The sequence below is a fragment of the Pleurodeles waltl genome, chromosome 4_2 (genome assembly GCF_031143425.1).
Source record: "Pleurodeles waltl isolate 20211129_DDA chromosome 4_2, aPleWal1.hap1.20221129, whole genome shotgun sequence".
Classification (NCBI taxonomy): Eukaryota; Metazoa; Chordata; class Amphibia; order Caudata; family Salamandridae; genus Pleurodeles; species Pleurodeles waltl.
Genome location: NC_090443.1, coordinates 736419275 through 736438954, shown reverse-complemented (window position 1 = coordinate 736438954; position 19680 = coordinate 736419275). Strand labels below are relative to the sequence as shown.

The 19680-nt window shown below is 40.5% G+C and overlaps 1 protein-coding gene across 5 annotated transcripts in view; it reads right to left on the bottom strand.

Moving 5' to 3' along the window:
- Positions 1-19680, bottom strand: part of RPAP2 (RNA polymerase II associated protein 2) — a 419624-nt gene that overhangs the window by 275735 nt on the left and 124209 nt on the right. For all 5 annotated transcript variants that reach the window (XM_069232353.1, XM_069232357.1, XM_069232356.1 and 2 more), the window contains 2 exons: positions 14206-14241; positions 8568-9666 (listed from right to left, as the gene is read on the bottom strand). In XM_069232353.1, the coding sequence (XP_069088454.1) occupies positions 8568-9666; positions 14206-14241 (1135 nt within the window). The remainder of the gene's footprint in view (positions 1-8567; positions 9667-14205; positions 14242-19680) is intronic.

The window sequence follows — 19680 nt, the reverse complement described above, 5'->3', positions numbered from 1 at the left end:
AATCAAAAGCTGACAATAAGTTTGTAGGAATGAGTGAATGCAGACATGTGTTCCTGTTCGAGAGGGTATGGGACTTTATGCTAAATATACAAGACCCTGCTGTACATGGTGTTTATTACATCTGTGGTAAGAACCCTTATTGCAAATTGCTGAAAGGTTGGTATGGTGCATGCTATTTGGCAGTGATTTTCTCAAAAATGTACCAAGTGGACAACATTGACAATCCTGAAGGGACTGAGAGACACAAAATGATATTTAAAAGAGGAGCAAGTGGTTCAGAGATGACAGGATTTATATTTGGAGCAATTATTCTATCAGTGGAATGATTTTGACTGACAAACATAAGGTAGTTATCAACGATTGTAGATAAGATGTACATGGACATGGTTGCTGCAAGGTCTATGATTCTTCAGAATCGGCTTGCGTTAGAAATTATTTCAGTGAAGAGGGCAGAGTCTGCAGAGTTTTGAAATTGCAACACTGTTGCACGTACATTCCTAATAACAGCAAGGAAATAAAGAGATATTTATTTAATCTGAGAAGTCTGAAAAATTACATAAATTAATTAAAAGAGACACATGTTTGGGAGACACTGAAGGACTTTCTAAGGTAGGATTTTGGTTTGGTACCTTGAGAAATGTTTTTGTGAAGGTGATCCTAATACCTGTATTGATTGTGACGCTGTGCATAATTTTTGCACTTGAATTTTACAAAGCTTACAATTTCAGGAGAAAACAAAAATCAAGGACTAAACAGAGGAGGGAAGAAAGGGATTTGGAAAATATGAGAAACAGGTGTTATCAGCCAAAGAAAATAATTGACAATTATCGCAAACCTAGATCAATGCATTATCAAACTCACAGGTTTGGACTTGCTCATTATAAATGTGAATAATTATTTTGTGACGGCATAGATTGCTGTCAGAGGAGGGATTGAGAGAGATCAAGTATTATTTAATAAATTAGTGGCAAAGAAGTTGCTTATGGCAGCTAATAAATCTGAAATTTTAAAAGCTAAACAGAGAAAAACAACGTAGAAATGAAAACGTGCAATATTTTTTAAAATGTGGACACTGTGCCTACCTTTCGTATTCTGACACCACATTTAATAAGAAAACATTATGCATTTATTTTTCAGTGAATTATTATTAAACATTAACATGAAAGTATTGTTTTCAAGTAAAAACAGTGTAAATAAAATGTATCATGAGTATTAACTGAATATGAATTAAAAACGCTTACATTGATCATAATTAATTATGTGTTTAGAAAGATAAATACACGTTTAAAATTGCTTTGAAATAACATGAATAATGCTTCAATAAAAATAATGTGCTTTGCATATTTGATTTGAATTTGTGGGTGTATAATAGGTTTTATTAATGTATTAAATATGTTTCTGTCCATTTAGGTTTCTTAACTTGACTAGGCCTTAAGATTCATTTTGCAAGCAGTCATGAAAAGTTTTTATTTGGTCACACTATCCCCTCAAACCTGAGTTCTTTCTCTAGGCTGTAAATGTAATGTTGAATGTTCTGTTGTATTCCAGGAGAAGAGAAGTTTCAGATGCAATAATGTAACAATATTTGTTCTGGCTGTGGAATGGAGCAGGAAGCTACTGTGATCCCGTGAAAGAATATTAGTTTAGCTTTTTTGTGGATTGTGTGAAAAGAACTGTTAGTTGCAGATTATTAAAAAATGTCATATTTTGGGAGAAACCTGTAACTGGAGGAAGATGACAACACACATTGGCTGAAAACTATTCTGAACATTAGCAGAATTTGGTGGTGCCATCTGCAATGATTGAATGTTATAACTAATGCTCAATATGTGCCCACCAGGAGGACCAATCAAATGGACTTTGGTTATTTTAATTAGTGAAGAACTTTGGAATAGAAGTCAGTCCCTCTTAGAAGCTGCTTGATGTCAGTTTCCCTTCTACACCTTATCAGATTCAGTTAATGTCTGCTTTAGTCTGCTCTCCCACACTCTGCTTCTCTAAGTTTCCTGATGAGTTTTCTCATCATAGTCGTAACTGCCCTATTCTGTTATGTGGTTCAGTACTAATAAGGCCAACTAATTAACTACTGATCTGTCCTATGTGCAGCTTGTGTTCTGCACTGTCCTCATGCCGCTGTCAACTGACGCCAGAAGATGGTGACGCACTGTCTAAAATAATCAATGATGTATGCTGTCCCATGAGGGGAGGTATAACTAAATGTGGATTCTTGTTTCCCTTTTTTAGTTAGTAGCTTATACCAGCGTGTTTTTGTAGTGAGTTATTTTAGTTAGATGTTTTCCAAATTATTTTTGCCTTCTTTTATTTTTGCTTTTCCCCGCATGTGTTAGTCCGTTCCCACATATGAGGTTCACAATTCTGGTTAGTGTTAGGAATGGCCTAGCTCTGAAACTGATTGTTAGAACTGTATTTTGATGATTTACTGACATCACTATCATCTGCTTTGAATTCTAATAATAATGTGCATATTTTTCTGTTGCTAATATATATTATTCATTCAGAGTGTCTAACAGTATTGATGTTTAGTAGTTTGAATCATTTCAGACGTTTCGGTCAACCTATGGTTTTTATTTAGGTTTATAATTTAGTTGTGCGCACCATTAATGCGACATTGGCTTTGGGATTGTAATAAAGCTTTGAAACTTTATTCCGTTTGGAGTTTGTTTTAGAGTTAAATTGTTTATGGTGTGTAGTATTGCTTATGATATAATGCTACTGATTTGTAATTGAATGTTTCTGACTACTACCACCTTCACCAAGTCCAAAGATCCAGTCAACCTATATAGGTGAGAATTGTAATGGTGTCTCACCTGCACGCTGGTGGTTGTTGAACCTGGAACAGGAGAGTAAATACTCCTTTCTGGGGCACAGATGGCGCGCCAGCACATACAAGCATGTCATCACTGCAAGAGTGTACCCTGTGTCGTAGTATGTTAGTTCATGAGGTGCAGAGCTTTTTTAAAAACATAAGTGAACTGAAGCCCCCTATTAAACTCTTTTACAAGCCCTCATCTGAATTATGAATTCCCTTAATCCAATCAACCCAAAATGCCCTTGTGTAGTAAATTTCACTCTCTCACCCTGGATCTGAATTCAGTGTGCAGCAAATGATCAAAACTTTGAAAATACCTCTGCTCAGTGAGATATGATGGGTCATACAAATACTTTTAAAACTGATCTACAAAACTTGACCAGATTAATCACACGTGTACCTGCAAAGCAAGACAACATGTGTTGCTGTATTCTTATTCTTTAAAAAACGTATATTACCAATAAGGACAGGTGTCATGCTATCAGTGCCACATCTGTACCAAAACTACCAGAGTAGAAATAATGCTAATAACTCATTGACCATGAACTCCAGAAAAATGAATACAGTTCTTTTTGGCATGTATATTTGTCAAAGAGAATACATTACATAGTTGTATGTACTGTAAACTCACAGTATGTATCTGTTTATGCAGCCCTCTCACCTCCCAAGAAACAGAAGCAAACATTCCATATGGAGAGACTTTGAAGCATAAAAATAACTTCTCATGGATACCATTAACTGCAGATTCCCCATCTTGTGAATAATCCCCAGGAATTAGGATGTATCCAAAAACTTTTCGCCTGTACCTATGCGCCCGGCTGGTGGCGTAATGCGGGTCAGAGCCAACATCGCTCCTCTCCAAAAGAGGCGTGCAGAGCCAACCATGTGCACCAACATCAGTTCCTTTCTTTCCCCGCCACCAGACAGTGATCCAGACAGGAATTCTGAGCTCCCCTCATGTCTCTTTTGAGACCATGTTCTCTCAATACCAAAAATAACCCAGTGTGCAAGGGCAATGTAACCCCCTAAGACTACAGGGTTTAAAGTTTGTAGGGACTGTATCCCTATCAGGTATGCCTTTGATACGTGGGGTCGGAACAAGACTCTAAGGCCTATAGCGTCATTCCTGAGGGAGACCAACATCAAGGTCTAAGTCATTGGGCAACTCAAAAAAGAAGCTCAAGAAGTCCAAGCAGAACTCTGCGCCTTCCTGGCACTCTCAAAACACCAGAGAAAGCACAAGAGCGTCAACGTACCTTTCGGTCAGGCACGCAATAGCTGGCAAAGATGATGGCCACCTAAGTGGTGCAGTCTGCTGGCCCACTGACTAAGTAGGTGCATCTCGGCCCACACAAGCCAGCAAAGGGCTTCTCTGCAGACAGCGCACCTGGTAGAAGTTTGTTTGGTACTGCCTCATTCCGTGAGGTGCACCTGTGGAGCATGGATGCAGTAGGTTTTGGGCCTGTGGTGAAAGATGGCTTTCCCTGTCAGCTGGGAGCAGCTGCGGCCTAATTCCCGCTTGGGTGCAGCTTGGCTTGGGTGCAGCCCTGTGGAAACTCAGGACCTGTCAGGGTCTCTGATAAATACTGGTGGCCGAGTCCACCAGGAGGAGCAGAGACGGACGCTGAACCGACCACAGAGGAGGCTAGGCCCAGTGGCGGAACCAGTCAGTGAGTTCCTGTATGCCAGTGTCTCGAGTTATGGTTGGCCATGCGGAGACCCATGCTGCTGTTAGTGGCCCCAGTGTTGACTCCTGCCTGGTTGGCTAAAGGTAGGAAAGCAGTTTTCGGTGGCGACCTAGCTGGGGCCTCTCATCGCTGTCGGGCAGGTAGCTAGCTGCACCCAGTAGCACTTTGCTGGCTGCTCTCCTCGCCCAGAGCCCTACCCGTCTTTGTTCTCTGCTAGAGGGTTGGAACAGGGCTATGCGCCATTGACAGCTGAGCTGCTGCCCACATAGAATGGTGGCCTAACCCATCTCCTTCCAGTCCTTGAAATCTCCTAATTTGTTAATGACTTATCTGTAGACCCAGAATATGTACATGGTGCTGAAGGGGTGGGGATTTAGGGGAGTAGTCCCTGGTAGTTTATGTCAAGGCCACTCTTGAATTCCGGGATCATCATTGCCTCCGGTGGCACATCTCCCCCTCATGGATCCTCTTTTCCTCCTTGACCCCATCGGCCATACTGGACTTAGGGGTTACAACAACGCCTCCCTATTCCTCACTCACCAGTCTGTCTGCTACCTCATAAGTAGGAAGGGCATTTTATGTCCTCTGCTGAACGAAAAGTGCAGTATCTGGAGAGTGCTGTCTGACTGCAGTAGGTCCTGACTGGCTCCCAGCGTTACATGGAAACCTTAGTAGGACAGCATGGGGAAAGTGCAGCACAAACAGGCTAAGCTATACTTTGACAGGAAGCAGGTGGTGACACAAAATGAGGATCAAGAGCCTATACGTCCCGCAAACCCTGAAGAGGACATTGTCACCCTTCTCCATGATAAGCATGAGAGTTTAAGCCCCATAGATGGCACACAATCATGTGACTCCACCCTGGCTCCTGTTGTGGCTACTATTAGCATTAACCTTTCTAGGCCCATTGTTCACACAGTGTGACATTCTTTGGGGCCTGAAACATGTCCAATCTCCTTGTGACTTTGCTAGATTAAGAGTGGATACATATGGTCATGTTGTAAGCCCGTGGACCAACACATTGTGTGTTTGCACGTTACTATGGGGCCCTTCCATTAGTTTGGGTGAAAGCCACTTTAAGGGTCTTCAAAAATCAGTGCTGTCTTCTTTAATGTGCATAAATCCTCTAAAAGATGTACTGGGATGAGTTTCACTTTGGAGACCTACTTCATGGGTACTGCGAGCTAACAGTAGCTCCTGAGCAACTTGTTAGAGACCCATGTGTTAGAAGAAGGTTTAAAAGATTCTGTACTGATTCAGTAAAGCAATAGGGTATCAACTCTAGCAGAAATACTTGACAGGCAATGGCAACATGAGATTAATATTGCTTTTTTCCAGGAAATAGGACTGGCCAGCCACAGCAGATATCCTGCAGATTCATAACAGTCTTGTAGTGCCATAACTTTGATACACAAGTAGCTCTGCTTTCCATTGTGGATGAGAACAGAAGGTGTGTCATAATCACTGTTTTCTTGATTAGACACTTCATAACTTTTCAGAACATTTATACTTCAAATGCAGTCAAACCTGAATTTCATACTGAGGTCATATTGTTTGAGGATGCAAATGTAATACTATTCTGGGAACATTTCTGAACTGAATGAGTACTGTCTACATATAACTAACACTCAGTTTCAGAGGTGCATTATCTGATGTCCTCCATGGTTTGGTACATTCATGATAAAGGATGCTTTGAAGTTGAGAAAGAAAAGGGGAGTGGATAGAAGAGGAAGACAATTCAGGACACCCAAACATGAAAAAAAAGTTGGCCAGTATATATAGTCAAGATGAATTGAGGCAGGGAGGTAAGGAGAGGCAGATGTATAAAATAAGGAAATGTAAGGCAGGTCCCAGGTGAGAGAGGTTCTGAATCAGATGATTACACTGACTAATAATTATTAGTGTCTCTAACAAACAAGTAGGCTGATGTTCACTATTACTGATTGCATTCTGAATGAAGTTAAATGTTGGAGATATGTGGAATTCAATGATGATAGCGGCACAACCCACAGGAAATGAGAGCCACTGGTTTAGGTGATAGGAACAATGTTGCTTAGTTCAGAATACTGCCAGGTTTGCAGTGGGTGAACTAGAACAGTAAGCAGGATTACCATTTCTCAGTGAATTTTGTAATCAGGCACAGTGAGGCACATGTATTCTTACATGATAACAAAAGGTAGAGATTTTAAACATATTAATGAGACTTCTCTTCACATCCACAAAAAATAATTTAGCTTCAAGATAATTCATAGAGTCTATAAGACGATGAGTGAAGTTATCAATGATACAGAAAAAGCAGTAACTTAAAACAAGATCCCAGATGTGTGCTGACATCACAATTATTGAAAATAGAATAAAGACAGACAAGCTAGCACTAAATGGTTGAGCAGATAATTCTGGCTAGGTTCAACAAGCTCTCTCATGGGGAAACTCAATGACTATACCTCATGGGGACCTCTGACTGAGTGCTCAGTAAGCATCTTCAACAACAATACTACAAAACTACTCCAGAAACATATGCAAATATCACAAGACAGGTAACCTCAATGCAAAGAAAGGGGCCTCGCTATTTGGAGGCAGGACTCCTGTTTAACGGACTCTCACCCACATATTTCTATGTGTCATGCTTCATCATCGAGTCTTCTTCACCCGGTACGTTTATACGGTACCAGGTGGGCTCAACCTCTCCTGTGGGGGAGCACTTTGTCATTATCTGTGGATTTAGGCAAATTGACTAGAGGACGGGAAATTAAAAATGCCTAACGTTGCTGGTTTGTGAAATCTATGGAGAGCTTAATGGCTTTCCTGCCGCCAGCTCTCCATAGACAATAAACATCTGTTATTCAGCGCCAAGATGCCTTTGGGTGAACGTGCGCTTTACAAATACACATGTTATGTTATGTTATAGACGCCCAGGCCCTGTTTTTATTGGTGTCAATGATGCATGTCAGATTAAAATTAAGACTTTAGAAATGAGCAACCTTAGGCATATTATTTTCCCTTCTTGTGGTCCCCCTCGACTGAATCTGCAGGAAACAACAAAGTGCTCCACTCATAAGAGGGGTTGAGCCCACTTAGTCCCGTAAGACCATATCGGGTGAGGACCGCATGATGAGGCATGCAACACAGAACTATGTGAAAGTCTGTTAAAAAACAGGAACTCTGCCCTACAGATAGAGTGGCCCCTTTCTTTGAATTGAAGTTACCTCTCTTATGTCAGACTTATTCTGTGGGGGAAACGAAGTAACTCTCCTTTTCCCTCTCTCCCTCTAGTGATTTACAGGAAACATATGCTGTGTATAAGAGACACTAACCTGATCCCAGAAGCTCTGCAGCACCATTTGACCACATGATGAAGGATTAACTTGACTACTGTGTAGCTATGAAGCCACAAACCTATTTGAGTCAGCCATGTGTGCGGCAACTGCTTGACCACCGTCAAAGAGGAAGAGCTCCCATGTAGGTGGTTCAGCTCAGTATAGGGTTTATATGTAGCACAACCAGTGACATGGCTTCATACAATACCCACTCTTACTTTTGAACCCAGATCCCCCTGCAAGACATTCCCTGCACTGCCTCATTTTCTTAACCCCCAAAGTAGGGGTAAACCTTTAATTTTCCATTGTACCTACTTCAGAATACAGATGAGCACTATAAAAAAGAAATCCCATACACCTAAATAGAACAATGGCAATATGCAAAGCTTAAAACTAAGTCTATGCACTTCAGCAAAGAACACAAAGGAAGAAGACAAAATCTACTTCCACTGCTTTAAGTGATGAGACTCTAACAGACAGATTTGCCGTGCGCCACGTACAGTAACAAACGGCTATCAGGTACAGCAGAATTTGAGTTATACTAAAGGGTGCTGCTGGTGTGCAGAAGCATGCAAATGTGTTTTGTTAGAAGCTACCTAAATGATCCTGGGATTTCCACGTACGGTATGCAAAGTCATGATAACTAGATAGATTATACTTAATGCATTACATCTATGGTAAAGGACTCCAAAAGTATTTTAACAACAGGTTTGATTTTCAACTGATACTTACTTCATTTTCAGGCAGCAAATCAACCTTTTCTCCTTTTGGATGGTCTACTTCTTCTGGCAAAATATATTTTCCTTTCAAGTACTCTCGAACGCGAAGGTCTAGGAGTGCAGTTTCTTCTTTCAGTTTTTCATAGCTGGGCAGCTGCTTAACTGCAGTTTCTGAATTCTTGAAGGGTAAAGATTCATCTAAACTGATCTGGCACACGTTATGGGAAAGCTCTTCTGAGTGGGCAAGATTAGCTGCATCTAGGTCCAAATCATCCTCGTCAAGCTCCTCGGTTTCGCTCTCGATGACAATAGGAGGTTCTGGAGTAGTACAGTTGGTGCCGTATAGAAATGTCAATGTTTCATCGGTCTTCCACTCCATTAGAGTTTGCAACAGCATTGCTAACATGGTTTGTTTAGCAGCAACAGGATCAACAAGCAGAGGTAACGCTGGTTTGAGATGCTGCTTAGATTTATCAAGTAGTCTTCTAAGTTGCTCAGCACCTCTTTTGCTAACTCCTTGCGATGTTACTTCAGAACCTAAACAATTATCATCAGGGGTGTTTTTAATCACTGACTGCCTTGGTGATTGATCAACTGTAGCAACAGAGGTGGGTCCCTGTTCAGAACTAGAACGATGTATTTTTGCTTGTTCATCTAGTATACTATTGCTCACTTGTTTAGAGTTGTTGTTCTTCTGTTCCTCAACATTGCATTTGCTCATTTGTTCACAATTTGATTGGTTAGCGCGCTCTACATTGCTTTTCCACACTTGCTCAGAGTTTCCTTGGTCTTGTTCTTCTAGACTGCATTTTTCCAGTTGTTCTGCAGCTTTCAGCACCTTCTTTTCTATGTCATTTGCTCCAGTGTTCACTTTCTGAGCGGGTCTCTTATGTTTTATGGTGATGCCACTGAATTGTTGTTCTAGCTTGGTTGTACCAGCTTGCTTTCTGGAGACAACTGCTGAAACAAATTCCTGGTCAGGGGCAGCAATACCATCACTATCAGAGTCTGAGGAGCTGGGATCACTCTGACTTGCTGCTAAGTCAGGATTTTCAATACTGTCTGAGTTAATGGGTGTATCCAATAGCTTTACTTCTAATCCCGATCGACCACTGAAATTAAAAAAAAAAAAAAAAATTGCTATAAAAAGTTTGAAAACATGATTAAAAAAATATTACAGTCAAGAGAAAATATCATGTGCACGTTTTACATAATTTTGCCTGGATTACCACAGATCTGCTGTAATATACATGACTAATTCTCGTTTCTCTCATAGGCCTTGAATCACTCTTTACTAGTGAATGATGGTTAAAATCTACTTCCACCCCTATGCTCCATCTTTTGTTGCCCAGCACAGATTGGAATTTTAGGATATGATAAATCTATGGTATTGATGGCGTAAGTCAATTACATGTCAATCAGCGTTAGCATGTGCCTTGAATTTCTCTCGGTATCTCCCAATGTCAAACTAATTTCTGTTGCTGTTTTGCCTGGCTCTGCTGTCCACGGTTATCTCCTTTACATACTGCTTATTCTTCAAGCAGATCTTTTTTATTTCTTTGATCTGGACAACTATTCCGAAAGACAAGGTGTAGGAGATGGAACCTGCACTGGAACAATTCACCTAAAACACTCCTAAAGACTGTGAATGACCTGCAAACCTTCGTCAGCTAACTGTTCCAGACAGAAACATTTGGTAATAACCTTGATCTGGTTATAGACTGCAGTCCTGATTCTGTTCTCCACCCATCAAATTCAGCTAGGTGTGTTATCTTTTCATCTCGTCTACAGGTATCATCATTACTGTTCACTGTTAAAAGAAACACCAAACTGTTGTGGCTTGGAGAATACTTTTGGAAACGTTTCTTCTGACCTTTCAGATAAGCCCTTCTATTTATCTTTATTATGTTAATAAGATTTCTCCTGATGGATTTGCTTGCTGCTGTCTTGCAGTGGTGCTTTTTGCCATCAGGGAATATGCTGCTCCCTCAGTATTTATATGTGCCCATGTAAACCACACACTCAGCTCCATGATACTCAAATGTTACAGATGAGTTGTACAAACGTATGCGCCATTGTGAACAAACCTCATTTAAGACCATGATGCTGCTCTTTGGTTGATCACAAAGCTAAATTCTCAGGTTATAAGAAGCAACCGAAGCAGTTGAAGGGCCCCAATCTGTCAATGTCAGACTGTGGAGGCTTTGAATCACCTTGGGAGCTGTTTTCGATAATCAAGCAGATCTAGAATTCTGTTCTTCCATCTGCGTCCCCTAGTGTCTTGATCACAAGATTACTAATCTGTTTATGTCTACCAAAAGGGAATTTTCAGTTCCAGAATGTGAATGTCTACCTATCTGCAGCTCTTCTTTTGCCTTCTCATCTGTCTTCCTCCTCATCTGCTGACTAGCCCTCATAACCAGCACCTTCAGACTGTCTCCAAGACCCAATATCGGAAATTACTCAACCAGGCAGGTGTTCCACAATTATGAACAACTGACCCACTCCTGTACAATACATACCTATCTCCACTTTAGCAAGTCACTCAAGCTCACTGCTGACGATATTCACATCATCTTAAAAATTGTGTAACAACTGAAATGAATGACTTCTGCCCCAGGTGACTCTATCAACAGAACAATGAATACTAATTAATAACCTTGAAGTTAACTCTGCAAAAACAGAAATTCTCATTTGCCACAGATGGCTGAACTATCACCCTTTATCTGTGTGTCCATCTGGATTTGGAAAGTCACCAACCACAGGAGGTGACAAATCTCAGCACGGCCATTAACTCCACTCGAAGGCTGAGTTACAAAGCCAACAGAGATGCCTTTAGGCACAGTGAAAATATTATAACACATCTTCTCTTAGCTAAGCCTAAGACACAGGATCCAGGCATCAACAGCAACTAGTGTCATCACACCTTGGCAATGCGTATGGCCTCTATGTCTGACAATCAAAAACACAATTAGGTAAGCTACAAATGATTACGAATGCAGTGGCTAGACAATCCTAAACTTGAGTAGGCGAGACTACATTACCCCTGCACATAAAGCTCCGCATTGGCTTCGGGTCATGATAAGATTCTCTTATACAACACTCGGCATTAAACACTGTATGATGCACGAAGCAGCAGCTATCTTCCTACAGTCAAGAATCTAACTGTACATTAAAAAAAAAAAAAACTCTGATCCAATATGGCACCACTTCATGTTTCTTAAAAAGATAGACGAGTGATTAGGTGGTAGCTCTTTCTCTCTTCAGACGTGGAAGTGCTAGAACAAACTACCAAAGAGAATAAGAATCAACAACATACAGAATTCGAAAAGGTAGACAAAGACTTCAACAATCACAGTCAGTAACAACCTACTTGGTTGTACTGAGAGCAAGTGAATGTAACCCTCTTACTCCTTTGGCATACTGGAACACACACTAGACACTGCCTCATGTCACTGCACCATTCTGGAGTACATTTCCGAGCATCATGAACAAAGCCAATCCACCCAGAGTTGACACCTCCAAAGCCAAATCCAATCCAAAGCCAGAGCCAATCCACCTCACCCAGAGTTGACACCTCAACCAACATTCCTTAAAGCCCACCCAAAAAAAGGAAGATGAGTTAATGCCACTAACCAATCGTGCCTGAGGCCTCCCCGAGGGGTAGGACTGTTCTATAAAAAGGTTGCAATACTATGCAACAGTACATTTACTATTCGTAAAACTGATCACTGTCAGAGAGCTGTCCTTCCACTGCTCACGCTGTGATTCAGGTGCTTCTTGTTGTAACCCTCAGACCCCTGTATGTTTTGCATTTAACTCTCCCTCCCTCCCCTCCAGAAGCTGGGCACGTGGTCTTGATTAGCTCCTCTTGCAAATATCAAATTCAGATCAAACTGGTGTAAGTTACATTCAGAGTTCTAACTTGTCATCTAAATTTCCACATAACTGAGGGCTTTGGACTCAGAATGAGTCACCGAAGAAACAAGGTGTTTCCAGTTCTGATACAGTAAGTAATCTAGCTGTTATTTCTACTGCCACACCCAGTCGTGAAATTATCTTTCTTGAGATTACTTAACCAGTTTGGGATTCGCTTGTTCTTATATAGTCTATTAATTGCTGGTCCACAAGGCTCGACTTTCAGTTTCACTCACATCGGTTACTATAATTTATGTATAATATTTATTCTGCTTTCAGCTAGCTCTAGGTTTTTTAAAATTACATTTGACTTTTGAATTTACAAAGTTCTCTTTTCAGTCTGTGTATTTTCGAACAGGCTTTAGCTCTGTTATTAATGACTAATAGAGCTCGGCCCTGTCAAATTTTGGATTAGGAAGATCACCTAAATTAAAATAAATACGAGTGAGTGTCAGCGGAGAGTGAGTAAATGTCCCATGTAGTTTTACAGACGAGCTCACAAAAAGGGAACGGCACATTTCCTTTCTTCTTGAATTAGAGGCATGTAGTTAGGCTTGCTAGGAGCAAACAAAGCCATAATTCTGAAAACAGCCTTTCTCCATTACTGATTTCTTAACACCATCTACACAACAGTCAATCTATGCTTTAGAAAAAAAACTGTAGTGAAATCTCCCGCAAAGTACATATAAAGCGCTAGCATAGCACAAACGTATGCATGCATTGTCATTATTGCGCTTTCACATTGCGAACCCTTCTAAATTAACACAACAATCCATATTTCATCGTTGTAGACCGAGGCCTGCCAGATTTTAATGTTCTCAACCCAGAATCACTTGTACATGCACTGAATCTAAATGTGACATTGCACAATTAGTAATCAGCCAGAAATCCCGCTTACTGTTTCGCTGCAGGAGCGGGGTAAACTGTTAAACAATTAAAAAAATGGACTGGTCAAACTCCAGCTTTCATAATTTACTTATTGATTCACTCAAGATTCTGACACATCTGTGTTTGCTTTCCGGTTACCCGTAAAAGGCTTTGTAAGGCGGTATAATTAACACTGGAAAATTGTTCGACGTAATTATTTGCTATTATTTGGTACCATAACAGGAACTAACATGGCCTCCCCCGACGCAGGAGTACACCTGCCTGTGTCAGTGCCCTTCTGTGGCGCACTAACCGGAAGTTAGGAGGTTAGTGCTCCAGCCCAAAGGTAGGATAATATAGTACAAACTTCCAACAAAGGAAGCACGCTGCAGCCACACAGGACCAGCTGGAATGTGGAAAGAGGCTGAAAAATGATCAATCGGACGACAACGTCAAATGACGTCAGCAATAATCCGGTCCGCTTTTGTGTGACTAGCTGGCACACTGTAAATGATGCCAAGGAAACTTCAGACAGCTGTCAACACATTTAATAACAACCGAAGCCAAACAAGCCTGGAGTACACATTTTGATTGTGTCCGATTTCAACATCTTGAAATTGAGTAATCAGCGGAGGGCAGCTGTATAGTAAATCTCATACATCAAACACAGCTTTTTGGAAGGGGGAGACTTCATATCCAAACAAACCAAAATCTCTCTTTGCTCATGCTTAACGAGGACAATGAGGCGCGTGCATCACCAGAGGAAATCAGAGAGCGGGGCCTATTGTGGGGCGCGTGCAGCAGGGCCTATTGTGGTCGCGCGCGTGCAGCCCAGACCGGTAGTCAATGCAGAAAGAATACCTTACCTCTGCCCTTCTTTCAGCAGCTGGAAATTGGGAGCTCTACAATACAAACATACAGGCAGGACATTAGGACACTCGTAACTTAGAAATCGAATATCTACATTTCAAAGAAGTGGACCATTATTTTTTCAGTGTTTCTCTATAGACTAGCCCTTACCCTATGAGCTTCAAAAATGGGAGATGTGCAAGCTCGTGTGGAGTTAGTGAAAGTAGTATTTGCGTTCATATTTAGCAATAATGCAAAAGAGATTACGCGTTTTTATTTATTTCAGTTTTTTTTATAGCTCGTACCACTACAGCGTTTCATGCGAGATACTTGTGATACTCTACAGTTAAACATAGGTAATATAGGCATAACATATTGAGCATTTAGGACAAAATATAGTAAGATCAAATAATATATACTGGGATAATGTAACGTTTCAGCACATAAAAGTATCTCAAATATACAGCAACAAAATACTCAATGTAGAGATGCATTCTGTGGCTTAGCAGTGAAATTGTTCAGTACAGCATCAGGCATTCAATTATGCGCACAAAAGATGTCTAGAAAAACAGAAGGATAATCTGTGGGTAGCTGTGACCATGCATTAATAACAGAAACTGCTCTTCAAAGTATTTCATAATGCAACAGCAGAGGTCTGTATGTAAATGGCAAACAGTCTTTACAGTGAGGCCTACGAATAGTTCTCATGTGAGATAATATGATTTGGGCATTGGAAATGCTGATTAAATCTGCGGTCTTTCAGTTGTCTTTTGAAAGCCAATAAGGAGACAGTAGTGCAGATTCCCATGGGTATACAGTGCCAGATTTTTTAGAAATGCAGCCACAGGATTGTTTTTTGGTAAGGGAAGAAGTTTTTAGTAGGTGAGGGTCAAGGATGTAAATTCACAAGGAGACGCCAGAGATCTCCAGTTTCTTTGTTAGATAATGGGAGTTGCCAGTGGAAAGGTTTATGGACTATGAAGGCGAGTTCAAAAGCAGAGCTACCCTCAGTGGGAAGCCAATGCAAAGATTGTAGAATAGGGAAGATACGGTTAACAAGACCACCCTGGATGTCTGATGGGTTGCTGCGTGTAGAGGCTTTGATGGGTTCTAGATGACCTGACAGGATGACTTTTCCACAACTATTCTTGCCAGGACAAGAGCTTTATTGACTTCTTTTAGGTGCTGTTAAACTATAAATAGTTTGATGCCCCTGAAGGGAGAAAACTGGTGATTTGTGTTTTCAGCCAAAAAATGCAAAGGTTGAGTCTGCTGTCAAAAATAAATCCTAGAGCCTTGGAGTTTTCCTTATGACAGAAGATCAGTAAAGTACATTGGCAGAATCTAACCACCCTTGTATTAGATGAAGCCTGTGATGAAAGCAAAAGGAACGCGTTTTTGGGGGTTGAGTTTGAAATGGTGTCCCATTAGCCATGATTGAATATGCTACAGACTCAAAGCTGGAAGAGAAATAGCAGGAGCAGAAACTTCCAGTACAGCTGAAGCTACTACAAAGCTGTGGGGGACCCCTCTGCTGTGTGCAGTTAGCAAGTTAAGATTTGAACCAGTCAAGGACTGTGTAAGGAGGCAAAGATGGAGATAGTGCTTTCCAATACTGACTTGGCGGGGGTGGAGTCATACACCAAACCTGCTCATGTTAAGTCTATTCCAATGACAGAAAAGCGGGCTGTGTTTAAACAGGGTTGGCACAGCTTGATGAAAGGCTTCACCCAAGTGGAAGTTGCACTAAGCAATGACACCTCGCTATGAAACTAGAACTCCTAAGAATCCCAGAACGGCCATGATGTTCGGCGATGTTTGGCGATAGAAGCAACCATCTTGATTTACCTGGAAAAATACTTCCCCAGTTTTACATGGCACCCTTACTATGTAATTGTGCTACAATATTGCTGCAGCCAGGGCCCTTGCTTGTGAATATGCGATTCGTATTTGGAAGGACACTTATTCCCTTTAGAGCTCGCTGAAGGACATTTGAATTACAGAGAAGTATTCTGGAAATGAAGTCAATTTGGGAATTAACTGAATTGATTTTGAACACAGAATTTTTTATTCAAATATTTTGGGTTTCATTATGTTCTTTTGAACTCCGAATTGTTTTGTGAAGGAACGTAATTAATTCCTGCATAAAGTAGCATTGATTATGACATTATATATATTTACATTAAGATATAAGTGCTATTTGGTAAGTGATACATATATAGTTGAATATAGCAAGAAAGTTAATTAATTTGTATTATTATTATTAGTGTCCTGTTGTACAAGGGACAAGTCAGAACCTTAATCAATCAGAATCAGAAGGTGTGTATATTTTGAAGCCTAAGGTAGTTATACTGCTAGTAGAAAATGAGGTTGGTAAGCACTGGAGCAGTCACTTAGATCACATTGTATTTAATTTTCAGGAAGGTCGGCTTCATGTCAAGAACACAGACCGCTGATTAGACAAATATATCACTACTGTCTGCCCTTTCACTGTTAAAGATACATGTAGAATGTTTATGGCAGACTATTACAGATATCCTATTTGCCTTTAGGTGCCTATTCCGACCTGCAGATGTCAGTATCTAGTAGGGTAACGAAGAAGAGTGGTGATACCCAATATCAGACCTTTCTCCCTGGTCCAGTTGTTATTTCCCCACTTCTACTATTGGTCCAACATATACACTGTATATGGTCAGTGATAAATGTGATGAGGGGTGGGGCAAGTACATTGTCTCCATTAGCTCCAGAGTAGAAAGTTAGTGCAATCTGACAGACTGCTTCTTCAAAGCACATATATTCTTTTAGTGTGTGAATCAGGATAATTTGATTACCAGTGAACACCCCTGAGAAATCAAGACCAGCAGGTATGATTCATCTTTGTCCAACATCCTAAGAGAAATTTCGATGATCTGAAGAACAGCAGACTGAGTAGCAAATGGCTGGACACAGACTGGAGGTTTACAAGTAGACTGTTGTCCCCGACAAACTGCTTGAATTGAGTGTTCCCCCAATGATCTTAGCAAGGCCAGGGAGCCCAAAGAATAGACAGCAGCTATTTAGATCTTCGGGACTGCTGCAGGTTTTTTTTCAAGAGAAGATACACTTGTCCAAACTTTAGGCGGGCTGGAAAAGTTCCTTGTTTATGTGAGTAATGAATGAGGATAGACCATATTGCATCTCCTTAGCCGAATTGGCAGGTAAGGGCCAGTGAAGTGATATGAGGAATTGAGACTGGTGAGGATGCTGAGAAGTTCAGTCTGTGAGCTGAATTCAGACCAGTTATTTATTACTTTATTCTCTACTTAGCAATGAAATTGGGGAACTGATATGAGGTAGGAGGGACACTTCAATCTTTCAGATGTTAGTGTGAAAGAAATAAGCAAAATCCTCTCATTTCCTGGTCAATTCAGTTATTTCTAGTTAAGGACTTGGACATTTTTCACAACTTTGATAATATTGAAGGGATTTTTAGGTCTATTGTTTGGCTGAATCAATTTGATCGATTGAGATCTGAATTCAAAAATATGATTTTTCTTTGCATTTCTGAGGTTCTCCAGACTGCTCTTTGTGGGGTTTTTCCACCAGGATCCTTCAACCAGCTGGAAGGGCTTTGTGTACATGGACAGCATTTATTTCCCTTGGACGTTTTAGCTTTGAGCTGGAGTAATTAACTAATGATTGCAGTCAGGATATCACTTAAGTTGTTGCTGCTTCATTCATATCTTGGTAATAGGAGAGGTTTGGAAGGAATTTTGAAAGACAACACAATTTGAGCATAATTGATATTAATGGTGTTCCTGAGCACCATTTACTGATCTTTTGGTTGTCCACAAATCAAGGTTTTAGAAAATACAAGGTTAAAAGGAATTTGAATGACTGAACATGAGTTTTACTGGAACTTGTAGGCATGAGTTACTGATATTTGGGCCTGTAGTTATTCATCCGTAATTGGTCTCAACTGCGCTGCATCATGCAGGCATGGTGCAAAGAAGGGCAAAGAGTAATTTTCTAGTGAGTAGAACAGCAGGTAAGAGCAAGGAGGAGCTTGTGCAGGTCCTGCTAAAGAAGTAGAACTCACAGCTGGAGAGCAGGGGGCTCTCGTGATCTAGCAAAGAGTTACAAAGTGAACTGGTTGACACGAATGTCAGTATGGAAAAAGCTACGAGAGATTTGGAAGGCAAGTTGGAAGAACTAACAAGCAAAGTGAAATCCTTGTGAATATTGAATAGTCTGTTCTTCTCATGTGACTGAAATTCACCACAAGTACCCCTCTCTTTATACTCCTACCTGAAAGCAACAAAAACAAACTTGTATCCCTGAAAAACAAACTTGTACCCCTCTCTTTATACTCCTAACTGAAAGCAACAAAAACAAACTTGTATTCCTGAAGACTCGAATCCCTTTATTCGATCTTTGATCCACATAGAAATAGGATTAAAAAGAATTGCGAAACTCACAACGCATCCACATTTAAGATTCCAAACTTATAGCGTATGGTAATAGAAAGTATAGGATCAAAGTAGTTTATTAGTGCTCTTTTGGACAGGAAGTCGTAGATATGTGAGCAAGGAGCCAACACGTGTTTTGCCCCCTATGGCAGGTCTGCCTAGTGCTTTTTCCAGGCTGTAAAGTATATATAATAATCAGGTCAGTGTTGGATGAGGCTATTTGAGAGCAAGCGTGCAATTTCTTATGTGTGATGAGGAAAAGAAAAAATATCATGATGTACCTAATATATCCAGTGCGTAGTAAGCAGAAAAGGGGAAGTCAAGATTAACATATCTACTAGTTCTCATAAATTCAACATAATGCAAGAAAATATATCCTTCAAAGTAACATGTGTATATCTAATCATGAACATGAAGAGTTACAGACCTTATACGTGAGCGTGAGTTACAAGGCAGAACCATTGTAAAGGTCCAAAGAAATCATACTTAGATTTGTGTCCGGTATTTGAAAAAAATTGTGTAGCTGGTCGTAATCAACACATGTACAGGGCATTAATGTCTAACCTGTTATCCCAGGAGAGAATATTTGTAAGTATTGAGTTCATTTATCAGTCCATATATCAGGTCCAATATCCTTAAATAGGCATGAGGCATCGATTGGGTCTTTAAAAAGTCCAAACTAGATTGGAACTTATTGCCACAGATCGTATTTCAGTTATATAGTCGTCTAGGTCCCCCCCAAGTGTAAAGGTTAGCGCTTGGCAAGTGAGTGAGCAGTGGACATTTTAATAAATCCACTTGTCAAGGAGGGGAACTTGCAGCTTCATCCGGGTCGCAGATATGTTACCACTGGCTCTCTAAATGAGATATATTAATGTATATGTTACTGGCATTTTCTGATTATTCATGTGAATATACTGGCATCGACATTATAATATGACTAGCACGTAGACACATTAATTCAACATCTATGTGGAATGTTAGAATCACCATTCAGATCTATATATAAACACTTCAATATCTATACAGAGTGATATCTAGCAT